Source organism: Osmerus mordax, chromosome 6 (assembly GCF_038355195.1).
Source record: "Osmerus mordax isolate fOsmMor3 chromosome 6, fOsmMor3.pri, whole genome shotgun sequence".
Taxonomy (NCBI): domain Eukaryota; kingdom Metazoa; phylum Chordata; class Actinopteri; order Osmeriformes; family Osmeridae; genus Osmerus; species Osmerus mordax.
In genome coordinates this window covers 6,282,840-6,300,435 of record NC_090055.1, presented here as the reverse complement: position 1 = coordinate 6,300,435, position 17,596 = coordinate 6,282,840, and the positions used below count along the sequence as shown (strand labels likewise).

At 40.1% G+C, this 17,596-nt stretch overlaps 2 protein-coding genes across 4 annotated transcripts; both read right to left on the bottom strand.

Annotated features, from left to right (window-relative positions):
* Positions 1–348: 348 nt before the first annotated feature.
* On the bottom strand, positions 349–5,849 carry mtx1a (metaxin 1a). 3 transcript variants are annotated; one of them, XM_067237968.1, is made up of 8 exons: positions 5,769–5,849; positions 4,080–4,149; positions 3,740–3,819; positions 2,777–2,869; positions 2,486–2,668; positions 2,230–2,306; positions 1,866–2,023; positions 349–1,709 (listed from the first exon to the last, which is right to left on the bottom strand). In XM_067237968.1, exons 1-8 carry the CDS (start codon positions 5,847–5,849, stop codon positions 1,480–1,482), a joined length of 972 nt encoding a protein of 323 aa, XP_067094069.1. In that variant the 3' UTR covers positions 349–1,479. The 3 variants fall into 3 exon arrangements, with proteins under 3 accessions (XP_067094069.1, XP_067094071.1, XP_067094072.1); XM_067237970.1 differs by lacking the exon at positions 3,740–3,819 and adding an exon at positions 4,937–5,008 and having other exon boundaries at positions 5,769–5,809; XM_067237971.1 differs by lacking the exon at positions 3,740–3,819 and having other exon boundaries at positions 5,769–5,843.
* Positions 5,850–14,896: 9,047 nt separating this feature from the next.
* Positions 14,897–17,494, bottom strand: nudt17 (nudix (nucleoside diphosphate linked moiety X)-type motif 17). The gene is made up of 8 exons (XM_067238392.1): positions 17,365–17,494; positions 16,999–17,112; positions 16,523–16,706; positions 16,242–16,267; positions 16,029–16,121; positions 15,821–15,919; positions 15,519–15,655; positions 14,897–15,424 (listed from the first exon to the last, which is right to left on the bottom strand). The coding sequence occupies exons 1-8, from the start codon at positions 17,437–17,439 to the stop codon at positions 15,256–15,258; spliced, it is 897 nt and encodes a 298-aa protein (XP_067094493.1). The 5' UTR covers positions 17,440–17,494; the 3' UTR covers positions 14,897–15,255.
* Positions 17,495–17,596: the final 102 nt, after the last annotated feature.

Here is a 17,596-nt window from a genome sequence, read left to right as displayed (position 1 = left end):
AAGCAAAGGAGTTACTTTGACTCGTGGTGCAGACGTTTTTGGTGATTTCTCAAAGCGTGTGAGAGGGGGCAGAATATTTTCCACACACACACACACACACACACCAAAACCTGAATGAACAGGAGCCAAAGTGAGATTCCTTGTAGGTGGCGTCATGTGCAGCTGTCTCCGGGGTCTTGGTCATAGGAACGAAACGAGGTATCAGGGAAGGGCGGGGTTCACAAGGAGGGGGAAGGCTGGGTGCCAGGCAATGTGACTATATCTAACCCTAACCCTATCAAGATATGCCATTATGCATACATCCACACGAGCGAATGCTAAATAAGAAACCCAACGATTAGATGTAACTCATTTATTCAAAGAAAAAGAAAACATCTTAAATGTAAAACGCAAGTTTTGGTATTTAAATAATTTTTCATAAGAAAAACATTAATCTCTTAAAAGTTACTGGACACGCCATGACATGCTTCAGCATTTTGGCAGCCACAACTGCTCTACACGAGGGAGCAAACAAAACTTTGTTGGGAGATTTATGCTTGACGTAGGGTAGCATCTGATGTGGCCAAAATGTCAGCTTTTTTCATTCCATTACAGAACGCAAAGACGAACAACATGACATATATTATTTGCTATGTAAATGATAGGCTTCACGGTAATTTGCTACCCTATGTCTGCCTAGAAGCACGGGACCATTCACAGAAGGCAAAGATGTAGGAACATTAAAGTAATAACAAGCTCTTCCCCTTTTCCAAGTTTATGGAACGAAGACTGATGTGTTGTAATGATGGGAATATGGCCAGTTTTCAAGAGACACGTAGGCCTAGTGCTTTTAGGAGAATCATATTCTGCTGGAAAGAATTTTAATTTCAAGGCTAAATCAGCTATGCCATGGTGGATAGACCCCCCATCTCCCGCCTTATATCTATTTTTTCTTAGGTTCTATCTTGTACTTAAGGAAACAAAGCAATGCACAACAGTGGTAATTTTGGCAAGTTCCCATTATATGAAGGCTCATGTGCTTAAGCTGCATCCTTTACAAAAGCAACAACAATCAGATGTTCTCATTTACATATCTACCTCTTCTCTCTGATATAGACATCAATATAAAGCACTTTTCCCAGCATGTAAACAAAGTTATTTAAAGAAGATAAAAGTACATTTGAAGTGATGCAAAATGTATAGCAAGCACCAGAACAAATGTTATACCCCGTATGTTTCAGAAATTATGATTCTGTTTTAAATTGTTAAGAAATTACATTTAAACGCCAGTATGAAAGTATATTGCATGCTGGACCCCAGGTGCACATTTAATCATATTTTGCATTATATTCTCCAGTTATCCACACCTTTTTTCTCTGGAAAGATGAGTACTGCCATCATAGTAGGCCCACTTCAAAACAGATTCCTTGCCCAGGAATGAATGGGAGCCATGGGGCAGGTGACCAGTCTGGAAGTAGACCTCTCTCTCTCTACATCTCATCAGCCCTCCTCTTCATCTCCTTCAAGGGGGGACAGTGAGCGGAGGGTCGTGAAGCCATCCAGAGGCTCCTGCTGGACATGTTGGATGGAGACAATCCCTGATAGGAGTGCATAGCTCAGCATTGCACCCAGAGCCACTAGGACAGAAAGCAACTGCTTGCGCTTCTTGTTGGGCACGTGGTCAACTTCGCCCCCTTCAGGTTGGGAGGACACCTTGCGACTGAAGCCCTCTGGACAGAAAAACAACAACAAAAGTATGAAACATTAAGCACTAGAAACTATACAGGAAAGCTATATACATAACTTTTTTTTTAAACAGAGTCATATTAAAGGAGGATGTGATGAATCCAGTCCACCAATCCCAGGCGGTGTCTGAGGGTACTCACCCCGCCCTTCGCCTGGGAAGTAAAGAAGCAGGATGTTGGAGCAGAAGTGGGTCAGATTGTCGAGTGATTGGAGGTGCTGCTGGAGCCGTGCTCTGGGCAGTTTCATCTTCAAGAGAGGTGCCAGGTGACCAAACACAAACGCATCCAGAGATGAAGGCCTAGTAGGAACAACACAATGGCATTAGCCAGTAAGACAAATCATGCAGTGGGAAAGCTGCAATTAAAAAATAAATAAAGGAGTTATTCATTCTGCGATGGGATGACAATAGTATACAAAATATTGAATACATTTTGGTATTATTTTTCATACATTTCATACACACTTTAGGGTACAAAAATAGGACATTGTTCTGCTTGAACCTACGAGTCTCCAAAGAAGAACTTGTTAGATCCAAGACGCTGAGAGAGAAGATTTAAACAGTCCAGAGCATCACGGTACAGCTGGAAAGTGAGACCAAACAGGTGTCAACATTTTACTATTTCTTTTGTTAAAAAGGCACGAAATCGTTAACTAAGCTGCTACTCAGGGGTTACTTGTACCCACACACAGGATCACTTGCCCCACCCAGTTCCAATTCTTAATCGACAGGACAAACACAAAACATTTCCATGCACCTCACCTCCTTTTCTGTCTCCTCACTCGCCTCCAGTTCTTTTTCTCCCCTGATGAGACGTAGTCTCTCCAGCTGCTGCCGCTGCATTCGACCAGGCAGGAAGAAGTTCAGGGGGAAGGGCATATGATCAGCGTGCCAGCGACGAGTAACCTCCGCATAATTCTTGGGATCAATCCACAGACAGTAGATCTAGACCAAGCAACAATTGGAGAGAATATGAATAGACAACAACATGAAAAAGAAAAAAAAGAAGACCTAAAGTACCTCACTTACAAAAAAAAAAATACAGATTCTTACCAGAGCAGGCATAAGTTTCTCTTCCAGGAGAGAGATGAAGGCCAGGGTGTCTGCACCCTCCCTGGCCGACAAGTCATAGTCTGCATTGTATTTCTGAAAGAAGAGCATCCATCGTCACACTGCACACCTGCCTCTATTACAACCTAGACAACCTCTAGTACTAACTCTAACTGAATTCAACTGTTAACCAGTCTTGCCACGGCCAAAGGTTAGGGCATTCTACAAGCCCTAACCCTAGGCCTGACATTAATGATTTCCAGAAGTCCAGCTGTTGTCTCCTCTGAGAAAATCACAACATTTGTGATTTGTGAACAATTGTGAATTTCTGACAACCACACTGCAGCAGCCATGCCTGCCTCCCCCTCCATTACACTGATAGTTTGATGCTTTTTAATGTTTGTTTTTTTTGCATCAGTCGTAAACTTCCATGTCAAATCTGTTTCCTTTGCATTTCTCTCTGCATAAAGGGGCTTAAGTCTGTCAATGGACTAAGACTCCTTTCAATGGTTGTGTGTTTGTTTACAGGCTCTTTCCCTTATCCCAAGATCCCTTTTAACAAGTCAACAATGGTTTGACTGACTTTGGGGCCACCTTCAAAACTGTGTATACTTAACCCTTGTGTTATCTTCGGGTCATTCTGACCCCATCAGTCATTGTGACCCACCGTCGTATTGCGACAAATTTACCTCATAAAAAAACAAAGTGAAGCATTTTCTTTTAACCGTTGGGCTGTCTCAGACCCCCCACATTGCAAAGGTTAAAAGAAAATTATTTTTATTTGTTATTGTATTGGGTAAAATTGGGTAAACACAACGATGGTTCGTTATGAACCTTTGGGTCATATGACCCGAAGGCAGCACAAGGGTTAAGTCAGTTAAGGGGGCTTGCTTTCAACAGGTTACTGGGCAGCATACAAGGAGTGGCATCTTCAGGATAAAGCTGAGGCCTGCATGGGACAGTCACCTGCTTCCTGAGATGGATGATGATGTCATTGGGTCTTGAAAGACTCCCATTGTGGCTGGTCTTCAAGGCAGGCAGGCTGCCTGTACCAATGGGGGAAAACACTGTTAAAGCCATTATGTCATCAAAAGGCTACACCGCTCATTTGTGACCAGTGTAGTGTGACCGCTTTGCTCAGACAGAAGGAGCATGGCAGGGATAAACAGAGAGGGAGCAGAAGAGAGCATGTCCTTTCAAAAGACAGATAGGACAACTAACTCGTTCAAGAAATGCACAAAAACACACACAGAGAAACACAAAGGGAGAGGCTACATAAGGAGGGGAAAGGAAATAGTAATCTCACCAGTGGGACTTCTCCAGGGATAATTGTTCTTGTGAAGCTTGAGTGGTGCTCCGGCAAACTTTGCATATGCCTAGGGTAAAAAGAGATTAGGAACAGTCAATTCCAGTTGTCTAAAATGAGTACACATGGCAATATTGCAAAGGCCGAATAACAAGCACTAGCCTAACTCTAGCATACGCGTAAGCAAAAAGACTCTAGGACAAGATCGTACTGTAAGTGTAGACAACTAACTCTGAGCACAACTATACTCCAGCTTCTCTGTGGTAGTCAAACAGCTTTGTTGCTAGAAGGCAGGCTACAGAACACAGTAGTCTATCAATACAGCTGTCAAGTAAAGGTTAACTCCAGGCAAAAGCCTCCAGTGTGAAAACATACAACTAGCCAACAGTGAAGGCAAATTTTTCTTATGACATAAATTTAAAGGCGGTTATGAACCCATTTCTCAAAAAGCTTTACAGTTTTAATCTCGCGCCAAATGAATTGTAAAGACAAGAAAGACACTAAACAATACATAATTTGACACATTAAGGACTGATATTACAGACATGAAAGTGCATCCAATAAATTACGTTTGGCAGCTAACACAAATCCGACTGTGCTTGCAGAAAGACAGAACAAAATAGGACTAGACATCATGGAAAATAGGGGTCATTTGGTGTCCGCAAGCAGTCAGAATTTCCTTTGCAGCTGTCTAAGACACCCTTGGGCATTTAAGTAAAATTATTTTTGCTGTAGCTATGATCTAGAGCTGTGATGCATTTTAAACATTGATATAATCAAAAAATAAAAGTGGAATTTGGATATTTGGAAATTATTTAATAGCTTTCAATGAGCCGAAAGAAGAAAGGTTATCTTACATTGCTGGTTCTCTGTAGTGTTTGAGGTAATACAATCCATCAAGAAAGGCTTGATAATACATCAATCATTTACTGGGGCAGACAGAAGAGAGACTGTGGTGTGCAACTTTACATTAGACACTGATGCATTCCTAGAAAACCAAAATGAGAAAAAATATTTTCCTTCGGTTCCTTTTTTCGGGGGGTGGGGTTGAAACAGATGAATGTTCTGTCAAAGTAAATAGTCCTCTAGTCTTCTTGACTGCTCCCTATATTGCATCCCATCGTTTAACTTATTTAGTCGACATTAAAGTGCACCTGTACTTTGCATCCTGTGTACATCATGCCATAGGTTACATTTACTTAAATGATTCATATTAATATGTTAATAACGCATGTATAATATGATTAATTTACATAGCACCAAGAAGCAATTATTAAGAATACATTATAGGGCATCACAATATTGATGCACGATTATGTTTTGACATGATGACGGCTACTTGTGTATGTTAGCTACTATTGTCCTGATGTAGCCGGCGAGTAGTCTACTATGTGCAAATTTTTATTATCTGATGATGCAGTTTGAGTGCAATACTCTACATGGACATTGCTAAACGACACAGCTCCAGATAAAACCTAAAGCCATGAGCAACTTGCTGTAGGCTGCGACACTCAACAGATGATTGGAGTTGAACGATGTCGACAAGCTCATTAGCTAGATGCTAGCCAGTAGTGCTAGGCTAGCTAGCACGCTTTCTACTGCTGCAAGGCAGCACGTGAATGTTGCTATCAGTCTGGGCTGTATTACTGGTACTGTACAGTAGTTTAATTGTCACGTCAAATGTCTTACCAATACAATCAAACACTCCGTATTGACTGAAGGTAAACCCCAATCTCCGTCCCAACAGTAAAGCTCACAGGGAGCAGCCATCTTGAAATAATTATCAACGGTTACTCGGAAGTAATCATTAATTTGCGTAAAATGAAATCAAAATATTTTTATATTGAAATAGCCTACTTTTATTCAAATGTATTTATAATTAATTTTAATTCAGTTTTTTTCAAAATTAATGTATTGGTGCCTAGTAAACACGTAATACAAATTACTACAATGACTATTATTACAATTCCCCTATAATTAACATTCAACAAATTTCCTATGATGGAGGAGACGAGAAGATTGAACATAAAGGGGGAAACTTTAGAAGCCAAAACGTTTCATAAAGGTAGTCAATGTCGCCAGGTGCCTGGTTTTATGGGTCGAGAGGACACCTGGAGAATGGAATGCCCTGTCAGTTCTCAAAGAAAGTATGACAGTCACGGTTTTAGTTTTAACCCTTGTGCTGCCTTCGGGTCACATGACCCAAAGATTCATAACGAACCATCGTTGTGTTTACCCAATTTACCCAATACAAAAACAAATACAAATAATTTTCTTTTAACCTTCGCAATGTGGGGGGTCTGAGACAGCCCCCTGTTTTTGTATGCGGTAAAGTTGTCGCAGCACGACGGTGGGTCAAAATGACTGATGGGTCAGAATGACCCGAAGATACAGTGTGTGCAGATTACATCGCCTTCTCTTATGCATGCAGCATCTCTTATATATCTGTCTCTAATAACCGTCTAAATCGCGTTGTTTTCGTACCAAAGCAGGGAAACAAATGATTATTCTTTGAAGTTATAACCGATGCACTAGCCTACATTTTAGAAAAGCCACGACACTGTCACGGTGACAGGCATAGGCCTATATCGAAATTAAATATTTTCAACTATGAAATGACAATTTTCCATAACTTTTTGAATTTGGGGTAACAGAAATAGGGCATATTGCCTATATAGGCGAAGTAGGCCTACACTACAATTTCACAATCAGGCGAAGAAGCCTCTGAACGAGATTGCAGTCCGCATCCACGGAGGGGCGCAATCTTGTAATTTCTCAAATGCGCGGAGAAAATGTTGGCCCGCCCATCACTTAACACCTGTCCAGTTGGTTCAGTTATCTTGGCCATATAAGAACCGTATCTTTCGAACAGTCACAGACTCAGGAATGAACCTTTTCACTAAACCTTGTCGCAAGGAGGACATTTATTTAATACGATGGGTATCGGACTAACCTTTTTTTCCTCAGAAAAGAGAAACAAGATGCAAAAAGAAATCAAATATGGGATCATATGTTTAATGGCTATCTCAGGTAAAACTGTCTATCTGTCTGCCATCTTATAGGGCCTACAGTTTGCTATATTTTAGGCCTATTTTGATTATGACAAAACCACTTTGCGACCTCCTCTGGTGGGTGTCTGGTGAGCGCAAATGATACAATCCACAATAGGAAAAATATACCCTGAGAAGCAAATCGGTAGATTATAGGCTTTGTCATCATTTGAATGAATGGACTCAGATTATATTAACACTGTTGTTGACATGCTTAGTGCTCAGACTTCAGGAAGACCCCCTCCATCAGTGCCATGTATTGAATTTACATGAATAGGTATAATTTCCCACTGGTACCACTAAGAATTAACTTCAGCCTCAATATGGCTGCAAACTCTCCCAGCACCTTTCTGCAGTTCTTTTCAGTCTTTCTGTTGAAAAATCTATGCAAATTACTGTAACACACACACTGACGGATCTCTTACCTTTCAGCACTAATTTTCTTAACTGGTGTTGTACCTGTTGCCCGGCTCCGGAACTTAACTGCCAGAAGTAACTTTGTCTCAGATCAAGGGTCTTCCTTCGAATTTTGCTTAAAAATAATCAACCAGATTTACAATGAGTCACTCCAGGACCCAAACTCAATGGATTACAAACGTCTCAGAATAGAGGTGGAGAACATGGTAAGTGTGTTGCTTTATATGATACTCAGAAGTTACTTTGAAGTAGGTTAGCAGATCAACCAGTATTCTATTTTAATAATCTTAGTCTGGGGTACTGGCAGCATTTTGTTCTGTAGATCCACACTCTGATAATTATAAATGTACTTGAAGTAGCATCTTCTCAGGAGGTACTGGGATTGTAATCACAGCTGCACACAGTATTCCAATTATGAAATCATTTATCATGCAAAATCACAGATGCAGTAAATTGAGAATTGGCCTACTCAACAGAGGGTTTGAAATGGATTATCCCACATATTGTTGTTAATTTACTCAATTTAAAACATAATTGTAGATTGTATCAAATCTGCTTCTGTGTTGAGATTTTTTTTTCTTGCAGCTGACTGCTGTCTTTGATGAACCTTTTCTTTCTTATGATCGTGTAGCAGAAATGACATTCAGGTGAGATAGAAGGTATTGGTGCATGTTTGTTAGCTTGAACACAGAGATCGTACTTGGCATTTTATCAACAGCAATGGAAAAATTGTAGATTAAATTATGACATCAATGTGCCACACATCTATAAGATAGTTTCACCTTACAGTGTTTGCATTAATAAATTGATGGTTTGTCTGTTACTTTTGCAGTAATGGATCCGTGATTGCAAATACAACATTGCTATTTGGGAATCCGAGCGATAACAAGATACTGATCAGAAGCATCTTCACCTCCAATTTTTATAAATACACACGTAAGATCCTTGACCTGGACATGAAATACATCCAAGGTAAGTCAAACAACTTGTGATTATAATTTCAGCTTGTAAACCAATGGAAAATACATATAAAGGAACAAAGTGTTTATACATGTTAACAATGTACATATTTTGTCATCCTAAAGATGAAATTCCAACAGAAGTCCCATATCCTCTGAAAACAACCATGTCGGCTGTATCGTTCCCAGCCCCATCCAGCAGCCCTCTGCCCAGCAGTAGCCAACCAGGATCCACTACAGTCAACCCTCAATCTATTATTATAAGTAGCCCTACAATAAATAAACAAGCTGTCCGTTCAGGTAAAACAACTACTCATCCAACCAATGATACAACTAGTCATCCAACCAATGATACAACTAGTCATCCAACCAATGATACAACTAGTCATCCAACCAATTATACAGCTAGCCATCCAACCAATGGTACAACTAACCATCCAACCAATGGTACGACTAGCCATCCAACCAATGGTACAACTAGCCATCCAACCAATGGTACAACTAGCCATCCAACCAATGGTACAACTAGCCATCCAACCAATGGTACAACTAGCCATCCAACCAATGGTACAACTAGCCATCCAACCAATGAAACAACTATCCATCCAACCAATGAAACAACTATCCATCCCACCAATAGTACAACTATCCATCCAACCAATGAAACAACTATCCATCCAACCAATGGTACAACTATCCATACAACCAATGGTACAACTATCCATACAACCAATGAAACAACTGTCCATACAACCAATTATACAACTATTCATCCAACCAATGGTACAAATATACATCCAACCAATGAAACAACTATCCATCCAACCAATTATACAACTATTCATCCAACCAATGGTACAACTATCCATACAACCAATGAAACAACTATCCATCCAACCAATGAAACAACTATTCATCCAACCAATGGTACAACTATCCATCCAACCAATGAAACAACTATCCATCCAACCAATGAAACAACTATCCATCCAACCAATGATACAACTATTCATCCAACCAATGGTACAACCAGCCATCCAACCAATGAAACAACTATTCATCCAATCAATGGTACAACTATCCATGCAACCAATGATACAACTATTCATCCAACCAATGGTACAACCAGTGTTCCAATCAACAGTACAACCAGCCATTCAAACAAATTTACAACCAGCCTTCCATTCCCTATTAGAACTACATCTACCCAACACAATGGCACAAATAGCACCACCAGTAATGCAACCACTAGTGGGACAACCACGACTGGGGGCATACCTCACCATCCAACCACCGGCACACTCATTCCTCCGACAGTTCACACCAGGGCTACTACACTAAGTCACACCTCAAGCAAATCTGACAGTTCAGTTTCCCATACAAAGGCCAGTGCAGGAAGTACAACCAGTCATGTGTTGACGGAGAGCACTGGGGCAGCAGTTCTGGCTGGGGGGGCCCAGCAGGGTGTCCCTGGATGGGCCATTGCACTGTTGGTACTGGCCGCTCTCATCTTACTGCTGCTTCTCCTGCTACTGATATGGTTGGTGAGTACACACAGCACAGCAAGTCACACAGCCATACTGGAGAACTCTACATATACTATACACACTGTTGGGCAACAACATCATCATCATCATCATTACCACACACAACCAAAGAAACACAGACATATAGTTTCTTCCTGAATACCTTCTTCAATACTTACCATTGAGATACATTGAGATTTGTAATGGATTGTCCTTTCTTAACTGTTAATCTGACCACGTTGGCCTGTCTCTGTCCCTCAGCTGGTGTGGGTGTGTTGCAGGAGAGACAAAGCCTTCAGCCCCTATGACCCGATAGACATCCCGCTGTACTCCACACACAGCCGCTTTGAGGTACCCAACGGTAAACCTTTTGTAAGTCCACTATAAAACATGCACGATAAGAGCCTAATTGGTATCTGCTCCCTCATAATTTCTCTATAGACTGGACTACACCGGTATCCATGGTTCCGGCCGGACTATGCTGGTATTCATGGTTCAGCCTAGACTATAGTGGTATTCATGGTTCAGCCTAGACTATACTGGTATTCATGGTTCAGCCTAGACTATACTGGTATTCATGGTTAAGGCTGGACTATATGGGTATTCGTGGTTCAGCCTAGACTATCCTTGTATTCATGGTTCAGCCTAGACTATACTGGTATCATGGTTCAGGCTGGACTATCCTGGTAGTCAGGAGCTCTGGTTTGAGAAGACCACAGATCCTCATTTCACCAAATCACAACACACAAACTCCTGGCTTTGTGTTTCCTTTATTCAGTCAGAGTCTTGTGGCATCAGATATAAGACAAACAAAAGAGCACACTCACATGCACGCACCCATGCATAGACTCGTGGACGCACGCGCACACACAAAGACACACACATGCACACACACACAGAGTAGAGAGAGCGAGTTTGGCAAATGCTACCGAGAGTTCTTGCTCTTGCCACTGTGTTCATAGATGTCTCTTTGTACCTAGACGGCTTTGACCAGGGAAACATGATGCATGGGAAACTGGAGCCTTCCCCATAGTGGCACCTAGCCTCACTACCCAAGCCCATCCCCCTAGCCTCACTTTCTTAGTCTCACTCCCATAGCCTCACTCTCATATCCCAACTCCCCTAGCCTCACTCCTCTAGCCTCACTCTCCTAGACTCAAGCCAGCTTTAGTTTATCAGCCTAATCTCTGAAGACGGGGGGACTAACATTCTAAAACATCCACTACTATCACTGCCAATCAAGCCTTCGGTGACATGATTCTACAACTTCATAGTCTCTAAGTAGGGCGTAGAGCCATGCTTTACAGAAACTGGTCTCTCCACTAAAAATAATGGCCTTGGATGTCATTCTCATGTCTATATATTGAGCATGACCTAGAGATAACTTATCAGAAGTTTGATATAAATGCAGTGGAACTTGCCAATGTTGCATAGAGAACTTTCTCAACTAGCTAGGAACAATGGAACCATTGATTAGGCACTGAGAAGGCTTCCAGGTCTGTAAAACAGCAGTGGCAGTATAGGGTGCACAGTGGGGAGTGTCAACATCAAAAGACATAATGTAATAAATAATATATTAGATATAATGATGTTTCATTTAGTCCAAGATCTGTAATGTTTGGGTAAGGGTAGGTTAATGGGATGTGAACTGCTAAATATATTTTTTAAGTATGTTCTGTGTGCCATGCCCACAACATGCAGTATATTGAGTACTTCTGTATACTCTCTTTCTGCATAACAGTTGACCCATTGGAGTCTCAGAATTTACTAAGAGACTTGTTTACTGAGATCCGTGACTGAACTGTTTTTGTTTGTAACCAGGATGAAATCCCACCCCCATCAAAGAATCGAACAGGGATGTACGTGGTCAATAAGTGAGCCGTAAGCTGAGGAAAGTGGATGCACAGGTAGGTAATGCAATCCAATCAATGCACACCCCGGATTTCTCCATGCAATGTTCTGTTAAAATAACTAGTATGTAAGTGAATCAATGTATATATTCTTTACACTAAGCAATACATGGTAGGCAAATATTTATCTCCAGCATGTTTGAACTGAGGCAAGCTTGGGTATAAAGTATGATGTCTAAGGACCATTTGATTACCATTTATTCATGTTTTCTGGGTAGCCAGGCTTTTGTTCAAAAACACTGTATAGGTAATTCCCCAATACTTTATTTACTTACTGCAATGTAATGACAATGGTATTCATTTCATAGAACTAATGCAGCAGTAATGGAAGTAGCTATTGAACACCACTGTAATCACCTACATATTACTTCCACTTAACCATAAAAGCTGTAATAGACAACTTCATCAAATAAATTCAAACAGCACCCCCAATTCTTGTCTGAACTTCAGCACCTTCCTTTAGCACGAGGTGGATTGACAGTTGTTTCACAAAAATAAGACGTGACTTGCTTCACCAAAGGCAAATGGTTAGAACAGGATTGCTGGAACATCATTGGCTGGAAAATAGCAGGCTGCTTCAAAAAATAAATAAACATTCCACTGGCACTGAGTTGTCTGTGTTGCTAAACAACTATCAGACGTCATTAGCTTCCACAACATGTTTATAGGGGACAAAACGTTTCTTTTTGTACAGATTTTTCTTTTGCTTATGGTACCTTTAAGAATGTCTCGTGATTGAAGAAAATCATGTTTGATATTATAATGAGATAGATATCTTGGTGTGTGATTTGAGGATTTATTTTTAGTCATAATTTCTGTTCATATGTATTTTGTCTTCTCTTGTCTACTCTAAAAGCTCCTGTATCGCGAGGACCAAAAATTTAAGAGACCAACAGACTGAAAATATTTAAGAGTACAATAAAACCTATGTATCAGTAATTGCAAGCTACTATCAGATTTGATTTTGGTATTATGTTTTGTTATCATTTAATTAAGTAAGTGCTTCTGAGTTAATATGAGAAATGTTTAAATGGTTCTGAATAGGGGAATATAATAATTTTGCAAACAGATTACAATTCACTTTGTATTCACTGTATTTACTTTTCTTTTCTTATATTGATTTTCTCATAAGGATTTTGTAAATGTGTAAATTTTTGTAACAAGTGGCTAATACCGGTAACAAACCCTATCAATAGCTCTTTAATAAATTGAAGGCCTTCAAATGTTTGAGAGCAGTAATGGTCCACGTGTGCTGGAGATTAATTTAGGAGATATAAAAAGTGTGCACACGTGGAACACAGGCCACTGATATTATCTGATGAATCATATTCTGCAGTATATTCCACATCGTTATGGGTGGAATATAGGATAGACCTTCTCAAAGACTGTAATTACATTATGAAATCCCATCATATTTTGAGATATATAAACATCATTGTCATCATTCTTTTTTGGCAGATTAACATAATTTCAACACTAACACACACAGTTCTTTACTGTATATTTAAACCAACAGTATATTTTACATTTAATAGATTATTCTTTTCATAAAGATTTGCCAAAATAATTTAAACCAATGCATCAATCTCTTTGTAGTTCTTGAGATCATAGTGTATATATTTTGGTGTTCCTGTATTTATGGTCATTGAAGAGTTGAATGAAGCTCCCTTCAAGCCTTTTATCCCAAGGAATATTCTCACCACTATCCCAAGGGGACTAAATGTGTTAAATGGTATTTAATCTTTGTTAAAATATCTTTAATTATCCTTAATTGCCTTATACAGATCACCTGTTTCAGGTTCACAGGAAATGATATACTGTATGAATAAAAAGCTACAAACTTAACAACCATTCAAATGAGCCAGCCATTACTCACTGGACAACACCCTTCATATCAATGTTTCATGACGTATTCCTATTGTCTGACAATCAAACAATATGATTTATTGTTTGGAAGACTTTTAAATCAAGGGAAACAAAAGCAACAAAGGCACAAAGAAATCCTAATACCCTTTGCTAACGGTGTAACCAAACATTATTCCAGCTACTTGTAGTGGGTACTTTTGGATAACAGCATGACCTAAAGGAACAAACTTCACATCAACAGAGATAACCATGGGTTCCCGTTAGACCTATTGTTCAATCACCAAAGCAATAGATGAAATTGAAAGATACAGATAAAAAAATAAAATAAAACTTTTATATAAACCCTATAGCAGCAGAATATTTGTTACTGCAAACTATGGACTATGCTACAATACACCTATCTGAAGTAAGTTTGTTGAAGGCCGTTAAAGACGGTATTGTCTACAATATTGAAATAGGCTTAGACAAGTTACACAACGTACAGTTCTTGAAGGGTTGCAGTTAAATGCTTTGTAAATAGCGGACACATCAACTCACACAGGTAGATGTGTGACACACATACACAGGTGATGCTTTGGAAGGGTTGACCATAAACTGTAAGATGCCTGTATCCAAAGTAAACACAGACATGTTTTCACAAAACAGCATTGTGTCTCTAAGTGTACAGCCATTGCTAATTGAGTCCAACACAAAGGGGGGGGGGGGGGATAACCTGGAATTCAAGTAATCTATCACTGATAATTTGTATGACCTTTTGAAGTCTTATCCTGGGTGAGGCACTGATAATTCACTTACGTGGTAGTATGTAGAATGTGGGTGTGACAGGAATAAGGTCTCCTCTGATATGTCAAAGAAACACTTGATGTGATTGAAAGGTAATTGAAAGTAGTAAAAAATCCAACCACTCTGCAGCTGTAATACATTTTACATTTTTTGAAAATCATAGCATAAAAATATTATAGTGAAGGCCAATTTCTACTGTATTGTGTACAGAGACCCCAATAATAATAATACTATTCTGGAATTGTAATGTGCATTGTTCTAATGACATTCAAAGTGGTTTTGGACAAAAATACATCATTCAAATACACATTTTGCTATTTATTTATTATTTCATGTTTTACTTTATTGCCACCCTGTGGCTTGAAGTGGCAAATGGATAAAAATATGAGGAAATAATGTTCAATAAACTCAGGTTTGAGCACAGTACTATACTGTATCTTAGATTTTTTTAATGGTAACTGAGCCATCAAAATTCCTTCAAATTATAACATTTTATAACATACAAAATTATCCATGTCTTTAACCATTAATGAATGACAAACAAAGCAAATATTTATGCTTCTATAAAGCAACTGCCGTTGTTAAGGCAAACCCATGAGGTTATGGAATCCTCCAGAAAGTAGCACAGTTCAGGCGATTTGGAAATGTTCTAGAGAACACAATTATTAACTGCTCCCTTGGGTCTCCAGAGTTTTGAGCCATAGTTCAAGGGCATATTTGGTTCCAGTACTGACCCTCTCTACATCTGGGCCTAACGCAGGAGCCCGACTGCACAGGGTAGATAATGGCAGCACTGACTCAGTGAGTCTTCCCTCTGGAGACACTTCAGATACACTGCACAAGACAACACATGGTTGATTTAGTAAGTGATATTAATTTATTATATTATTAATTATTAAAATGCTTTAGTTTAGAACTGTGCTTTTACCTTATAGTTGGAGAAAGACCCTCCGGAGGTAACTCAGAATCCTGCTCTCCATCCACAGCAGACACAATGGCCTTGACTAAAGAGGGGTCTACCCACAGACAGCCACTGACCTCAGCTGGATCAGGGCATAGACCGGACTGAGAGACAGAAGCATACAAGGAGTAGTACAGTATGCTGGTGATAACACAAGCACACATAAAACAAAATACAAACTAAAAACTTAAATGCAGATGGATAGGCATAGCAGAGATGCATTATCAACAAAACAAAGGCTTCCACACAAATGCACAAGGGCTACACACCTGGAGCTGCTGGTGGGTCAGGGAAGAGTGCAGCAGCATGTAGGTGACCACGTGGTGTCTCTGGGGCAACCCCCTGGACAGCATTGGGGGGTACACCGACTGTGGAAGAATCAAACTGGGTTACTAATGATCAGATGGGTGTTATCCCCCCAGCTCCCCTCCCGGAGCCTCATCTACCCTCCCAGAGCCCCACTTCCCAGAGCCCCACCTCCCAGAGTCCGAGAATCTGGGGAGAAACATCTCCTGGCTCCAGTTTCAGTCCTGTCTCCTCTCTCAACTCCCTCAGGCCTGCATCCAATAACTGACAAACAAGAAATGGAGTACACATAAGTGCCAATACATGGGTAAAAGTATTTACTTAAGAGATGTGTGCGTATGAACATTAAATTATACTTTCAAGACTGAAAAACACAAACTGTACCCTCTCATCAAGTTCCACATGGCCACCTGCCAAAAACACACAACGCATGGCTATTCAATGAAAAGTAATCAGGTGAAGGTTTAAAATAACATCAGCTATGTACTGTGTGGTCAAATAGTTTCTCCAATTAGCTCTTTTGCTGAATTCCACTTTGAGAGACAACATAGTAGCCTCTATTTGTGGGGTGATGATTAACTGTGAAAGCAATATGGAGTTGTTGGCTGTTTGATAATGGGCCTTGGTTGACCTTGGCCTAATTGAGAATATCTGTGCAGACGTGCCTGGAGGAACCCACACATTGGGAAATATTCGGAGCCCGGATGCCCGTCGTGTTAACAGCACCTTCTGGTTGGCTGACTGAAGGAGAATTGCAACACCCACATCCACCCCACGGTCCAGGACATCCAATGGGATTGCAGCTCCTTCTGTGATGGATAGGTGCTTGAATGGACAAAACGATGCTCTCTGAGAAATAAAATGTACAAACAAATGGACACCCCCCTTTTGTTTACCTGTCAGAAATGTCTGATCCATATACATATTTGATGTAGCACATTGTCTAGCACGTCAAGGAACAGCATTGAAAACACAAAAGATCAGAAGTCAAGCATTAGACACATTTGGGCTTGAGCCATTGATTGCATAATCATGTTGCCTTCGGACATGGAGCAATATGAAACCTAAAATTCAACGTTGAGGTCTGAAAAGAGATGAAAATTATGAAACTGGATCTTGATTAAAATCATAGTGACATTACCTTGAGAGGAATTCCTCCTGTCTCCCCTGAACACAGGATAAAGCGGTTGTTCTCCAGGGAACATTTAACCTCTGCTTCGTCTTCCAGCGTACTGGCAAAGTGTCCAGTTATGCTCTATCACAAAACAAATCACACCAGCAACACATTTGAAAATAACCTGAAAACAAATTCTCAACAGTAAATGTTCTCCATTGTTGTAATCGATTCGATTTTATGGACTGTCATTAAAGGATTTGAGTTCGAATCAACATTTACGCGCTATAATTATCCTTATCTTGTATAAATTACACTGGCAACCAAGGCAGCACTGCAGCCTGACCAACTAGCTCGACCATGAAAAAAATGTACTTGCAAAACACAACTGACCTGCACAAAACGGACGCATTGCGGGACGCCTCTATCCTTTGACAAATAAACTAATATTTTCCTGACTTTTTCCATACTTGTCAAACTGTTTTCTAATCATAAAAAATCCATCCTGCGCGTTACTATCATGGTAGAGTACTTCCTGGTCACGATCTCGGATCAACATCACGATTTTACGCGGTCTTTCAAAATAAAAGCATCAATAATGCACTGACAACTAAATTTGTTACAT